General features: G+C 37.3%; 1 protein-coding gene across 1 annotated transcript in view; it reads right to left on the reverse strand.

The window, feature by feature from the left end:
* CSTF3 (cleavage stimulation factor subunit 3) overlaps positions 1-14675 on the reverse strand; it is a 69579-nt gene extending 54904 nt beyond the window's left edge. The window contains exon 1 of the mRNA XM_027581442.2: positions 14464-14675. Within this exon, the coding sequence (XP_027437243.1) occupies positions 14464-14490 (27 nt within the window). The 5' untranslated portion in view covers positions 14491-14675. The remainder of the gene's footprint in view (positions 1-14463) is intronic.
* Between the last annotated feature and the right edge of the window lie 383 nt (positions 14676-15058).

The following is a 15058-nucleotide window of genomic DNA, read 5'->3' on the forward strand; positions in this document are numbered from 1 at the left end:
AAATTAAAACTGACAAAAATGTTAAATATTTATCCATGTACAATAAAAAATTATGTTAACATAATACTTTTATGCAAATTAAAAAATTCAGTGAGAATACCCTTATTTTATATATTTGCAAATCAGTCTAGTGTCTGATTTTTTTTTAAGTAGCTGGATTTTCCTATCTGCTTCTGCATTCAATCTACTGTGATAACACATCATGTAAAAATTCCACTGTAATCTCATGAGAGATTAAGAGTGAAAGGGCAGGGGCGCCTGGGTGGCTCAGATGGTTAAGCGTCTGCCTTCGGCTCAGGTCAATGATCCCAGGGTCCTGGGAACAAGCCCCCTATTGGGCTCCCTGCTCAGCATTGGGCTCCCTGCTCAGCGGGGGAGAGCCTGCTTCTCCCTCTCCCTCTTCCCCTACTCATGCTCTCCTTTCTCTGTATCTCTGTCTCAAATGAATAAATAAAATCTTAAAAAAAAAAGTGAAACGGCAAAAAAAAAGTGTCTTAAATTTATTATGAAACTATGAACTCACAGATCCTCTGAAAGTCTTAGGAACCTCCAGGGTCCCTGGACCAATTTTGAAAAACACTGCTATAGAGCATTCATTCTGAACCACAAAAGAGAAAGAATGAAATGACATGGAAATTGTACTTTGATGTAAAGCTTTTAAAAATATGATTCACAAATTGTATATACAGCATCATTTAAACTATTAAAAAGAAATCTGCATTAAGAGAATACAAGATTGTACTACAAATGTTTAGTGGTCACCGTGGGTAATGGGTGGTAGTTTTATTTATTTATTTTTTTTAAAGATTTTATTTACTTGACAGAGAGAAAGAGGGAGAACAGGAACACAAGCAGGGGGAGTGAGAGAGGGAGAAGCAGGCCTCCCGCCAAGCAGGGAGCCTGATACAGGGCTCGATCCCAGGACCCTGGGATCATGACCTGAGCTGAAGGCAGACGCTTAACGACTGAGCCACGCAGGTGCCCCAGTGGTAGTTTTATTTTTATTATAAAAATAGACTCTTAAAAAAAGTAATGCCTAAAATAGCCAGCACCTGAGGCAAAAATACAAATACTACTTCTCAAATTGTTCAGAATTCCACTATGTGCCACAAAAAGAAAGTGATACTCAAGTCAGATAAATTAACTTATAGAAGTTGTTTTGTCTTTTTTGCAGGACTTCTTGAAATCTATAATATGGCAATACACAAAAATACTCAACAACCAATAGAGAGGGAAGCACTACCCCAACAGCTTTCTTTTTTTCAGTGGCAATTAACATCTCATAGAAAAATAATGTCAAAACTCCAGCTGGGAAAAAAATTTTAGTCATGGGTTTAGGGAAAAAAATATACCTGGAAGAAATATACTCTTCTTTGGAATAAATTATTATCTACCACTGATAAGCGTACGTTTTATTTAGAAGAAAAACATGTTTTAAAAGACCTATGTAATTTTGTATGAAACATATTTTACTAATATATAAGAGCTCTATAAATAGGCTAGCTCAAGAAACTAAAACTGGAAGTTTAATAAAGGAGGACTACTGGCCCCAACCACATATTAAAACACAAAACATGGCAAAATGGTTTGGTAATGGTTCATGCATCACTGGTTCATGATGGCTGAGAAAGAGAATGATATATGGAAAATGAACAAATAAAGGTGATATTTCAAATCAGAATAGTGGCTTCTTCAATGTATGATGTTAGAATAACTGTATAATCATCTATTAGAATAACTGCAGTCAACTTTATCAAAATAAAGCTGAATTCCTATTTAACCCTTTCTACCAAAGTAAATTTCAGATAGATCAAAGATTTAAATACCAACAAAAAAGAACTAGAGGAAAACATACTGAAATGGATCTTTGCATAGAAAAGGCTTTTCAGAAGCCTTTGAAAAGAGCATGCTTGGGGTGCCTGGGTGGCTCAGTTGGTTGGGCGACTGCCTTTGGCTCAGGTCATGATCCTGGAGTCCCGGGATCGAGTCCCGCATCGGGCTCCCTGCTCTTCAGGGAGTCTGCCTCTCCCTCTGACCTCCTTCCCTCTCATGCTCTCTCTCTACCATTCTCTCTCTCTCTAATAAATAAATAAAAAATCTTAAAAAAAAAAAAAGAGCATGCTTAATTCCGTTTAAATTGTGCATGAAAAAGTATTATAATCAAAGTCAAAGACAAACCTAAAAATATCTAAATTTATTCATGTACAGTCAATAAAAGACCAGCAACTCACAAAGAAAATGGGCAATGTATCTGAACAGTTCATAGAAAAAGAAATACAAATGTAAACCATAAGACAGAGATCCAAAGTGTTTTATAATCAGCATTGTACTGGCAAGGGTATGTAAAAACAGACATTCCCACATTGTTGGCAGGGGGCAAGTAGTAATGTGATCAAAACTGAACATGAATGTCTGACCCTGAATTCCACTTCTGGCAACTTCTCCTACTGTACACATGCACAAAGATGTATACTGAGAACAGTCAACTACTCAGTTATTTGCTGTTGCATAAAACTAAAAATAATTAAAATAATCACATAGAAAAGAACTGATTAAATAAATTAAGGAATTTGTAGTCACTAAAAACAGAGCAGTGCAGATCTATAGACAGCAATATGGAACTATCTCCGTAATACTGGGTGTAAAAAAAAATTGGGAGGTGAGCTGGGGAGAGACAGAGACAGACTCGCAGAAACACTCACTTTATAATCTATATACTCTTCTACTGTTTGAATTTTTACTATTCACCTGAGAAATATTTGCTCAGTGCCTAGTATGTGCCACACATTGTTGAAGGGACACTTCGGGATACAACAAAATAAAGACTTCTCCATTCAGAGTTTACTTACTTCTTGAAAAAACAAACTTAAGAAAATATTTTAAAATAAAACTAGGAACTTAGTTTATAAGACACCAACTATGAAATGTTAATGATAAAATAAGAAGTGCGATACCGGAACTTTAAATTAGGAACTAAAAAACAGCTAAGCTGTACTTGAATTGCTTTAGTTAATCAATGCTAACAACTAGTGTTTCAAAGCAGTCTAATGGGAGGTCTATTCACTCAAGATCCACCTGCTGAAAAATTAACCTACCAAATTAGATAACGTATACCATAATCTAAAAGAACAGAGAAAACTCTAAAGATAGTGTCTAATATTCAACCAGCAAAAATCACAGCAAGAAGTATAAATGTCTCCTTGCTGAATAAGCCATTCCTTTAGTGATTCTCAACCCTGGCAGCATATTAGAATCATTTGGGGGGAAAGGGATTTTAAAAAAGATGCTCAAGGGGCGCCTGGGTGGCTCAGTCGTTAAGCGCCTGCCTTTGGCTCAGGGTCATGATCCCAGGGTCCTAGGATCGAGCCCAGCGTCGGGCTCCCTGCTCGGCGGGAAGCCCGCTTCTCCCTCTCCCACTCCCACTGCTGTGTTCCCTCTCTCACTGTGTCTCTGTCAAATAAATAAAATCTTTAAAAAAAAATAAAATTTTTTAAAAGTAAAATTAAAAAAAATAGATGCTCAAGCCCCACTATATAGATCAATTAAATCAGAATCCCTGAGAACAAGCCTGAACCATCACCACTTTTATTTTTTTAAACTCCCAGATGGTTCTAATGTGCAGCCTCAGGTGAAAACCATAGCTCTCCAAGAGTTTCCTAACCCTTTTTGGTGCCCCAGAACTTTCCAATAGTCTACTAAAGGCTGTGGGCTCTTTCTCAGAATAATGTTTTTTTTTTTTTTAAGTAGGCTCTACATCCAATGTGGGGCTTGAACTCACAATCCCAAGATCAGAAGTCACATGCTCTATTGACTGGGCCAGCCAGGTACCCCTCTCAGAATAATGTTCTTAAATACCCAAAATGAACTATGAAGAGACTTCAAAGGAAACCAATTATATTGAAATATAATTATTGAAATATCTTTAAACAAAGTTTTACACAGTAATAGATAATGTATTAAATAACAGGATCTAGTAATGAATCTAGTGATGAGGACAATAATATTTGGAATATTTATGTCCAGTTACAGTTGTTGCTAACACTACTAGTGTGGTTTCTTGCCTACATTCATAATAGAAGGAAAGGCTCAATTTCACTTAGAGATTAGTAAAAATAAAGACTCTTATGTTCCCCATCCAACTTCACAGAACCCCTAAAATTCTAACCAGACACCTGGAGGATGGGGTTACAATGGACCTAAGAACCCATGCAAAGGATGTTGGACAGCAGATGTTAAAAAAACGCATTAATCACTCCTTGTTAAATAATAATCCCATTTCATAATAAGAAATATAATTAAATTACATAAATCCATTCAAAGCCCAGTTAGAATCTGAAAGAATCATGGCTCAGCTCTTTTCAGAATCCCTTACATTCCTAAATATTTTCCTCTTGCCAAAGATGTAGTTAAATGTTCATAAAATAATCTACATAGATAATCCTCAATCAAGTGCATTAATAAACAAGGAAGCTAACCAAAATGGCCAAGAATACACTCTGGTAGTTATGGCCACATTTAATTCTTACAACAAAAAGTCATCTATCATCATGAACCAGTTGGGTAGCCAACAGCATAACACTTTTGTTCTCTTGCCTGGGCATATTTTTATAGGGCAAAGGAAATTTGAACAGTTTTCTAGTATTCCACACAAGGGGACTGGACCCCCATAAGAAAGGGAATTGTATTACTATTTCCTAAATCTACTGCTGGATCAGAGGAATAGGTCAGTTTAAGAAAATCCTGGACAAGTTTCCAGTGCTCATTTGAAATGGAATGAGGTTGGAACTCTGCTTAGTAGAGGGAAAGAACAGCTGTCCCATGGTTACACGTCCCCAAAACTTTACTACAGTAAGAAATTCTTTTTTTTTTTTTAAGATTTTATTTATTTGACAGAAAGAGAGAGAGAGAGAGAGGAAACACAAGCAGGGGGAGTGGGAGAGGGAGAAGCAGGACTCCCAATGAGCAGCGAGCTCAATGCGGGGCTTGATCCCAGGATGTGGGATCATGACCTGAGCCGAAGGCAGGTGCTTAACAACTGAGCCACCCAGGCGCCCCTACAATAAGAAATTCTATCAAAAATCCAGCTTTTGCCTTTGGAATAAATTATAATCCCATTATCACTCTTTAGGGAATGTTAATGGGGAGCAGGATGGAACCCCAAATCAAATGAGAACAAAAGCTGGACTAGTTCCCAAGGCATGCATTATCAATGATATCAGTAGGACTTCGGGAATGTCTTTGACTTGCATAATTTTAAAAACCAGAAAAATAACACAACTGTATGGCATATACAGAGATACACATCAACATACACTATTTCAAATGGGTACAAAACCAAGAAAAATTGTGAACTAGATGATGTACTTTTTTTTTTTTGGTAGGGACAAAATGTTACTCAGGAACTATCTCTAGCATCTGTTCTATGAATTGTTTTTCTAGTAGTAGGGTATTGCTAACATGACAACTAATTTTTTTTCTGTGAATAACAACAAGTGTACAACTGGCTAAAAGCATGAAGGATGGTAAATGGTAAATCCGTTACATGTTGACCTTTTTAAATGTTCTTTTTAATAATGGCTTTTTTTTTAAAGGCATAATCATATACAAGTCACTCATTTAAAGTATACAATTCCCAATAAAGTTTTTAAAAACATCTTATCACATGGGGCGCCTGGGTGGCTCAGTCTTTAAGCATCTGCCTTTGGCTCAGGTCATGATCCCAGGGTCCTGGGATAGAACCCCGCATTGGGCTTCCTGCTCAGCGGGAAGCCTGCTTCTCCCTCTCCAGCTCCCCCTGCTTGTGTTCTCTCTCTTGCTGTGTATCTCTCTGTCAAATAAATAAATAAAATCTTAAAAACAAAGAACAAAAAAACCTCATCACCCAACAAGAACCATACTAATAGCCATTACCTTTCCCAAACCCCTAGCCCTGGGAAACCACCAAACTACTTTTGGTCTCCATAGATGTGCAGGTATTTCATGTAAATGGTATCATAGTGTTTATGTGTTGTTTCTAGCTTTTACTATGCATGTTTCCAAGGTTCATGTTTCATCACGTATCAGTATTTTCCTCTCTAATGCCAAGTAAAGTCCCACTGTATAGATAATCCCACAAATCCCACATTTTATTTATCTGTTGAAGGCAATTTGGATTGTTTCCAGTTTTTGAGTGGAGTTTTTTTCACACACACACACCCACCCACCCACCCCTACAGGTGAAAATGCTAGGTCATATGGTAATTCTATTTTTAACATTTTGAAGAACTGCCAGACTGATTTCCAAAGTGACTGAACCAGTTTACATTCCGACCAACAGTGTTAAGAAGGTTCCAATTTCTCCACATCCTCACCAACACTTGTCTTTTGATGATTATGACCATCCTACTGGGTATAAAGTGGTAACTCATTGTGGTTTTGATCTACATTTCTCTGACTGCTCATGAAGTTCAGCATTTTTTGATGTTCTTAGAGGCCATTTGTCTTTGGAGAAATGTCTTTTCAGATTCTTTGCCCATTTTTAATTGAGTTATCTTTTTATTGCTGAATTGCAAGAGTCTTGTATTATAGATAACAAGTCCCTTATTAGGTATCAGATTTACAAAGTTTCTCCCATTAGGTGGGTTTTTTCACTTTCCATGTTTAATCTTTTGTTATGTGAAGCCAACCCAGAGAAACAGAATTTGACAAGGGCCTCACAGGCACTATGCACTATTTCAACGGTTCTCAAACTTTTTGTAAAGAATCATTCTACATTCTTAAAAACTGAAGAACCAAATTTTTTTTTAAAATGTGTGCTATATCTATCATTATCATACTAGAAATTAAAATTGAGAAAGTTTTTAGTTCATTTTAAAATAATTTTATTTAAAAATATTTTCCAAAACAAGAAAATAATTAGTGAAAACAACGGCAGTTTTATGTTTTTGTGATTCTTTAATGTGCGGCTGAATAGAAGACATTATCTGCTTCAGGTTTCAATCTATTGCAATATATTGTTTTGGATGAAGTATGACTATGTAACTACGGTTATGAAGTATATGACTACATATGTAGTTGGGAAAGGGAAAAAGCACTATTAATAACCTTTTCATATAATTGTAGATAGCTCATGTCGCCTCTGAAAAACTCTAAGCTCTACTGAAACTGCAAACCAGTTTCTATATGGCAGCTTAACTAATATTAAGGGATTGGTTAATTGGAGGTGGGAGGGGGGAAATGACAAACACGATCAATGACTGAAAGAATAAAATAATCTATTTTTCCCATTCCCACCAGGGAAGTACAACTTTCACAGAAAAAAAAAAAAAGGTAATTCTCCTCCAAATAGCTGTTTTTGTGGTAAATGGTGAGGGTGTGATGCTAGAGGTCATACCGAAATTAAATTAAAATAAAATCAGTGAAAATTTAACCCAAGGGATAAACATCTAAAGTATAGAGGAGAAGATGGTTAAGTTAAAAGATTTAAACCTAAGGATGCCTGGGTGGCTCAGTCAGTTAAGGGCCTGCCTTCGGCGCAGGTCATGATCCCAGGGTCCTGGGATGGAGTCCCACATCGGGCTCCTTGCTCAGCAGGGAGCCTGCTTCTCCCTCTCCCTGCCACTCACCCTGCTTCTGCGCTCTCTCTGACAAATAAAATCTTTAAAAAAAAAAAAAAAAAAAAAAAGATTTAAACCTATATAAATAGTTCTTTACCATGGTGAACAGAACTACAGGATGAGTCTCTAACATGGTTTTGTAATGAGTATTTTCCACTATTAAGGGTAATGACTGACTAAATATACCAGAGGGAGGAAAACCATAAAATACTATCAGAAACCTAACCATCCTCAAATAATCTGCAGTCTTTTCTCCACTTATTGTATCAAGAATGTATTCAAAAACAACTTTTAAGGTTCAGATTATCTTCAACTCCTATGTGGTTTGCAAGCTTTCATTTAAATAAAAATCACCCGTGGTACTTGTTTCAAATGAAGATTCTCAAGTCTCACTTACAGAATCTGCTCTAAGTCTGAAATTAAGGTGTATGTACCTATACTTGTATAAAGCAAGTATAGCATAAAGTGATTATGACGCAATGGACCATGGACAACATTTGGAGGAACACTACCTAATCTATCTGTTCTGAAAATACATTTTTCCAAACGTTGTTTCTTTAAAAATAAAGTAGCATCAGACCTAAGTCATTCCATTTTTTTCCCTAAAACATTAATAAAGCTGCATAAATTATACTATCTATGTGAAGTCTTTAGTCTCCCTTGGTAGTTAACCTTTAGTCAAAATTAAAAATAGACTAGAGTAGCACTTTGCAAGACTATCTGCAAGTAGTAACTGAGACGATTCATATGCCTAGAGAATAAAGCAGTTTATGTGCCAGGTGACATTAGGACTGAATGCCAGCTTAGTCCTGTGTTTGTTCCTTTACCAGTGCAACAGAACTCTACCAGATTTTTTTTTGGTAAATGAATCTGAGTATGTATCCTGCATATAATCCCTTCAGCCCTTCCAGAGACTAAAAATCTACTAAATATGTAAACAATTCAAAACTTAAGAAAAAACAGGCTAAAGATTTTTGGTCCAAATAATGATACTTATCATATTTGCTTATTAAATCTGCTTATTCATTCCCTAGGAAACAAATAGCTGCAAATTACAAATAAAAATTTGAATCTTTTAGAATTCAAAAAATGTGGCTTTAGACCAAAAGTAGCCAAGGTATTAATTCACTAGATAAACTAAGTAAAACATAAAAATCATCAGTTAGGACATAATTTTGTCCTCCTGGCTTTATTCAGTACTTACTGATTATAAACTATCCATGAATCTAAAAATTTGCTGACTCAATTCACTTTTTACATCAATTCTCACACCATTACCAACTGCACAGCAAAACAAAACAAGACTCAAATTTACAGCTAGGTCTTGTCTAAAGAGAAAAAAATGATTTAGAGACAATGGCAGAAAAGCTCAAAACTAGGAACTGTTTTCGGCAATTATCCACTTAATAGGTACAAACATCTCAACAAAGATTTTGCAATTCTGGAAAGTGTATCTGGGATGTAAGTTGTATTCCTGAACTCCTATATTCTTAATGCTGGAGGAATGCAATTTAATGCATTATCTCTTAACACAGCACCCTTCTATTGTATTTCTAAGAAAAACCAATACTTATATATAAATACAGATCAATCTCTCTTAGAACAGTTATTGCCAACTGGAGTATTCTACCTGGTCAAAATATTAACAAAGATGAACTCAATTTTGGCTGCCCCAAACTGTTATACCAAGTATCACAACAGGAGGAGGAAAAGTAGGAAAGACTATTACAGAAAAGATTGTTAAAAACAGATAAAACTAACTGGGCCCAAAGAACACGTCATCGAATATACACACTTGGCCCTTTCCCCTCCCTATTCCTAACCCCCCCATCCACTTTGGCTTTATTATTTTTCTTTAAGATTTTATTTATTCATTTGAGAGAGGAGAGAGAGAGCACAAGCAGGAGAGGCAGAGGGAGAGGGAGAAGCAGACTCCCCTCCTGACATGGGGCTGGATCCCAGGACCTGGAGATCATGACCTGAGCTGAAGGCAGACACTTAATCATCTGAGCCACCCAGGCGCCCCTCCACTTTGGCTTTAAAATTGTTTTGACGGGCGCCTGGGTGGCTCAGTTGGTTAAGCAACTGCCTTCGGTTCAGGTCATGATCCTGGAGTCCCAGGATCGAGTCCGCATCAGTCTCCCTGCTCAGCAGGGAGTCTGCTTCTCCCTCTGACCCTCCCCCCTCTCATCTGCGCGCGCTCTCTCTCTCTCTCTCAAATAAATAAAATCTTAAAAAAATAAATAAAATAAAATTGTTTTGACAATACCATTATCTTTTAACTGACAGTAAGTATTAATGGTTACCCAACAAAACCTTAAACCAGGTTTCTGGTTTCAACACTGTATGTATTTCATCTTTCATCTTAATAAGTATATAGCAGGGAACAGTTTTCATTATTTTCTATATTGTCCCAAACTTAATTTTCACCAAAAGACAACAATGATTTATGGACCCAAGTTCCCCTCTTTAAGAACTACTAATAATTATGCTGCTTCAAGTCATGTAAATTTTCCAAAGTGATCATTTTGTTTATATTATAGGCCTTCCTAATCCTAGGTAGGTTATAGATTGTTTTTAAAAATGAAGTCTTATTGGGGCACCTGGGTGGCTCAGTTGGTTAAGCGGCTGCTTTCAGCTTGGGTCATGATCCCAGGGTCCTGGGATCAAGCCCTGTGTCAGGCTCCCTGCTCAGCGGGGAGCCTGCTTCTCCCTCTCCCTGCCTCCCTGCCTACTTATGCTCTCTCTCTCTGTCAAATAAATAAAATCTTTAAAAAAAAAAAAATGAAGTCTTATTTCTAAAAGATGAATGCAGAAACAGAATTTTAGGGATTTAAAGGTGCAACCCCCCCACTCTTATGCCCAATTTATTTTTTCATATTTATGCACCTGTCCTCCCAAATTAAATTCTATAGGAATTTGTAATGTATCACATAGAGTCTAAATGCAAAATTCATCCATTCATTTACTGAACACCTTTAAGTATCAAAACAGATTCCCAGATTCCTAGATGCAAGAATGAATAAATAAGGCAGTCCCTTCAACTCAGGTCCAAACCCAGTGGAGGAACTCTAGACAACAGCTAAATGCTGTAGGAGTACTGCACAAGATAAAATGGAGCTAAAAAAGAATGAGATCAAAAGTTGAACCAAGCACTAATGTATGTATGTATATGTACACACAGACAAAATATAGCCATAATTCCACACACTAACCAGATGTGTTTTCATTAGGCAAGTGGGGAGAAACCTACAAGCACAGTTTTGTCACCACTGAACTGGCAAAAACAGTAATCAAAAATACCGATGAAAAATGCCAAGGTAATTTAAATAGCTCTCTATGCAAAATGGAACCTCCTCACAAGAGTTAAAAAAAAAGACTACAATAAACCTTAGCAAGTGATTCTGCTTGTTTACAATCACTTCCCCCTTTCAAAGGGCACAAATCTAAAGATTCAGTACCAAGAAAGTAATGACCATCCATATTTTTGAATAACAAATTTAAGATACTATCAGGTTTATTCAACCAACTTCTTTTTGAGCTTCGATGTTATAAGGCTAAAAGAAATCTACACCTATCTTGCCATATTCTTTGTCCATCACATCCCTTGGCATCTTTCCAAAGCAAACACACCATTTCAGAGTGGATTTGTTTTTTTTTACTATTCTTTAGTTTTATTTAGCCTCTTTTTCTTGTCTATCATTTCAGTTCATTTTAGGTGCTCTTTCCTCTAAATATTCACCGACTAGTTAAAAGGTCATCAAGGAACACATCATCAACCGACAGAATACTAACTGCAAAGGGAAAAAATAATCCTTCACAGTGAAGAAACCCAGCAGTCATCATCCTCTCCAAAGCAAACTAGTTGATTCATATTTTTAACCAGGTCACTCTTGAAGGTATAATTTTTCATTTCAGTTAAAGCTGAATAATACAGTATCTGGGATTTGCTGGAAAGTAATGATGGGGAGAGCAAGTGAAAGTATGGGAAAAACAAGATTAGCCATCAGTTAAAGCTCTATGATAGGAACCTCATACATTATACTTTTTTTCTTTTTTTGCATGTTTGAAATCATTACAAAGTTAACGAAAAGATTTTATGAAGATGACGCTGATAATCAGATGTCAAGAACTGTCTTTTAGGTTGATGTAAGAAAAATACAGGAGCCACCATAAAGGTTGGGACAAATTGAGCATCCAAAAGAAAAATATCGCTTATTTTTTTAACACTAAATACAGAGAAACCCATGAATCCACAGTAATCTCCTTGAAAAAGGAGAAAGAAAAATGGGGCGCCTGGATGGCGCCAGTCAGGCATCTGACTCTTGGTTTCAGCTCAGTGTCCTGAGATTGAGCCCCACATGGGGCTCCACACTCAGGGCAGAGTCGGCTTGAGATTCTTTCTCCCTCCCTCTCTCTCTGCTCCTTCCCCCACCCCCACTTGCATGCTTGCAGGCTTGCATGCTCTCTCCAAAATAAAATCTTAAAAAAAAAAAAAGGAAAAAAATTCTTTACAGAAAAATGAGCCAGTCAGAAAGAATTTCTAAAACACCACCATTTGCCACCTCCAATAATAACTGATTTATTCAAGAATTATCAATTGACAAACAACATAAAAAAATTTAACATCAATTGACAAATAACTAGTTAAAAGGCTGAGGAACACAAAATCAACCTGAAAATTACTAACTGCAAAGGAGAAAATAATCCTTCACAATGAAGAAACCCAGCAGTCATCACCCCACCCAAATAAACAACCATCACTAATAGTGGAACCTAACAACCTGGCATGAAGTGCCTTTTGATGTAACAATATACTGTTCTACCCAAAAATATTTAAGCCAAATATTATCAAAGCTCTCAGTTTAGACCTAACCAACCACAAAATTTTCAGGAAATAACAAAAGATGAAGGGACAAGTTAAATGATACCACACACACACAAACATCAAATCAACCCAGAAAATAAGAAGTTTTACTAGAAAATTGTCTTGGATTCTTCAAACAGTATCCCTGGAAGAAGGGGGGGGGGGGTGGATATTCAAGAGACGTAACTAAATGATGCATGTAAACCCAGATTCGATTCTGATAAAGTAAAATAAGAGAAAAGAAAGAAAAAAGAGAGAAAGAAATCCTATGAATCATATTCTTGGGACAACTGGGCCAAATGTGAATAGGAACTGGGCTTCAAAAATGATACGGTATTACTATTAATTTTCTGAGGTGAGAAAACGGATCTGTTATATAACTGCATCAATGTCCTTATATAAAAGAATGATGAGATATAAGGGGCTGAAATATGCGTCGACTTACTTTCAAACAAATACGTATGCAGAGATGAAACAAGTGGGGAAAAACAGTTAACAATTGTTGATTCTAGGTGAAGAACTGTATTGCAGGTGTTCATTGCACTTTTCTTTCAACTTTTTTCTATGCACTAAACTTTGCAGGGTAAAACTTTTAGGTTAATTTCTTTTCTGGTAAATTTTCACCACCATCTCTTCCATTTAAAACATCACAGTTCTGAAATATTCAAGGTCATGACATTTTGGTGTGTATAATTTTAGATAAATTTAATAATTAACAACAAGTTCTGGTTCTGGAAACTTTCAATGAAACCTTAGGACATTACTACTCAGCTTTCAAGTGACAAAATATGAGCCTATCTCAGAAAAACGGTAGTTATACATAAACAGATTTGATATGATTTTGAGACTTGAGGCTTTGCATTCTTGGGCATTATGACAGCATGTAAAATGTAAACAGAAGATTTCGGTACTGAAATCACTCAACGAGCAAACACAAAATTTAATTTAGCAAGCTTTCCCGACATAATGACATTTACAGTCACCCAGACTATTCAAGAGGAACTTCAACTTTGCCTCATCTCTGTCAACCTCCAAGAACAGCCTCTACCTCCTAAGCTGGGGACTTAAAAAACAAAAACCTAAGTGTAGTTCGTTACCATGACAACGGGAAATTTCAGGAAATTGAGACTCTGCAAGCTAGCTAGCCTCCATTTAAAAAAAAACTATTTACCTAAACATACCAGGACTTAAATCGAAAAACAAACTGAATGACATCTTTCATAAGGTATGTTTCCTCTTTCAAACTAAAAGGTATTATTTACCAAGATTCTGAATAAAGAGCAAAAGAAGCAAATCATTTTACTAAATATCTGATTTTTAAAATATTTATAGGTCACTTACATCCAGTACTAAAAGCAGATGCTTTTATTTAGTGGCCAAAACAGACTTCTCATTTCCGATTTATCAAATTCTGCAATATTTGTGTCGCTTGAAAGACGAAAATGAAATGCGGACAGAAGAGAAAAAGGAAGCAGGAAAAAGCCAAATCTCGGCATAACCATGCTCTTCTCCTACACTACTTCCTTCTTCATTCGCACTGGCAAGAGACTATTTCTCCAGATGAATTTCATCTCCGATTATTTCTCAAACTGGTAACCTATTTCTGGGTTTATTGGAGAGGGGGCAGAGGAAACACTGTTAAGTTTTTCGAAAACAGCGACTACACGTTAATCAATTCCTAAGCACCCTAATATCAAAACAAAATGGTATCAAAGCAAGGCATCCCACAGGAATAGTCCCATGAACCTAAACAGGACGAAGCAGCTTCCTGACTATTGTCTAAGTCAAATATTTGTTCATATTAACGCCTGAGACAGAGAAGCCAAAAAATTTCAACTCTCAGTCAGCTCTTGCTGCCCATTCCACCATTCTTCTATACCCGGTCCTCCGGATCCATTAGACCCCGATTCCTTCCTCAGGCGAACATGGCTGGACTACTCGGACGAACACAGACGTGGAGAGAAGAGGTCGCCACGAGGCCCCACCACTCTCTTTCCTCACCTGCTCCGGGGCGCCGTCTCCTGACATGGCCTCAGCTGATTAGAAAGGGAGAACTGGCCCGCGATGCGAAGCTAGAAAAGAAAAATTAAACTAAAAACCACCCCAACCAGTAAAGTTACCCCCTGCCCAGCGGAGCCAGACCGCCAACACGGATCGCCACCGCCCACTCAGATATGAATTAAAATGGCTGCGCCCCTGCCGGACGAGGAGAGAGGTGTGGCTTCTGCCTTAACTTCCGGGGCAGTGGGCGGAGCTAAGATCCCAACTCGCCAGTTACTCAGTCGCGCAGATGCAGAGAAAACCCAGAGGTGGGCCCAATGCCTGTGCTTACGTCACGACCCTGGGCTAGGGGAGCTGCTGCTGAGCTGGCTACAACCGGCTGGGAGGCGGGAAACTGTTTAGCCTGGAGGCTCGCGCGCCTTTTGGAATTTAATTATCAAGCTGTGGAACCTGGTTCTTCACTGTTGAAGCCTGACTGCCAATCAGTTTAGTTCAGGCAAACTGGCCATCTTAGGGAGCAATGCTAAGTTGAAATGCCGTCTATACTTTGGAGATAAGGAATATACCGAGGTTTTCTATGCTTTTTAGAGATGAG

Source organism: Zalophus californianus, chromosome 11, assembly GCF_009762305.2.
Source record: "Zalophus californianus isolate mZalCal1 chromosome 11, mZalCal1.pri.v2, whole genome shotgun sequence".
NCBI lineage: Eukaryota > Metazoa > Chordata > Mammalia > Carnivora > Otariidae > Zalophus > Zalophus californianus.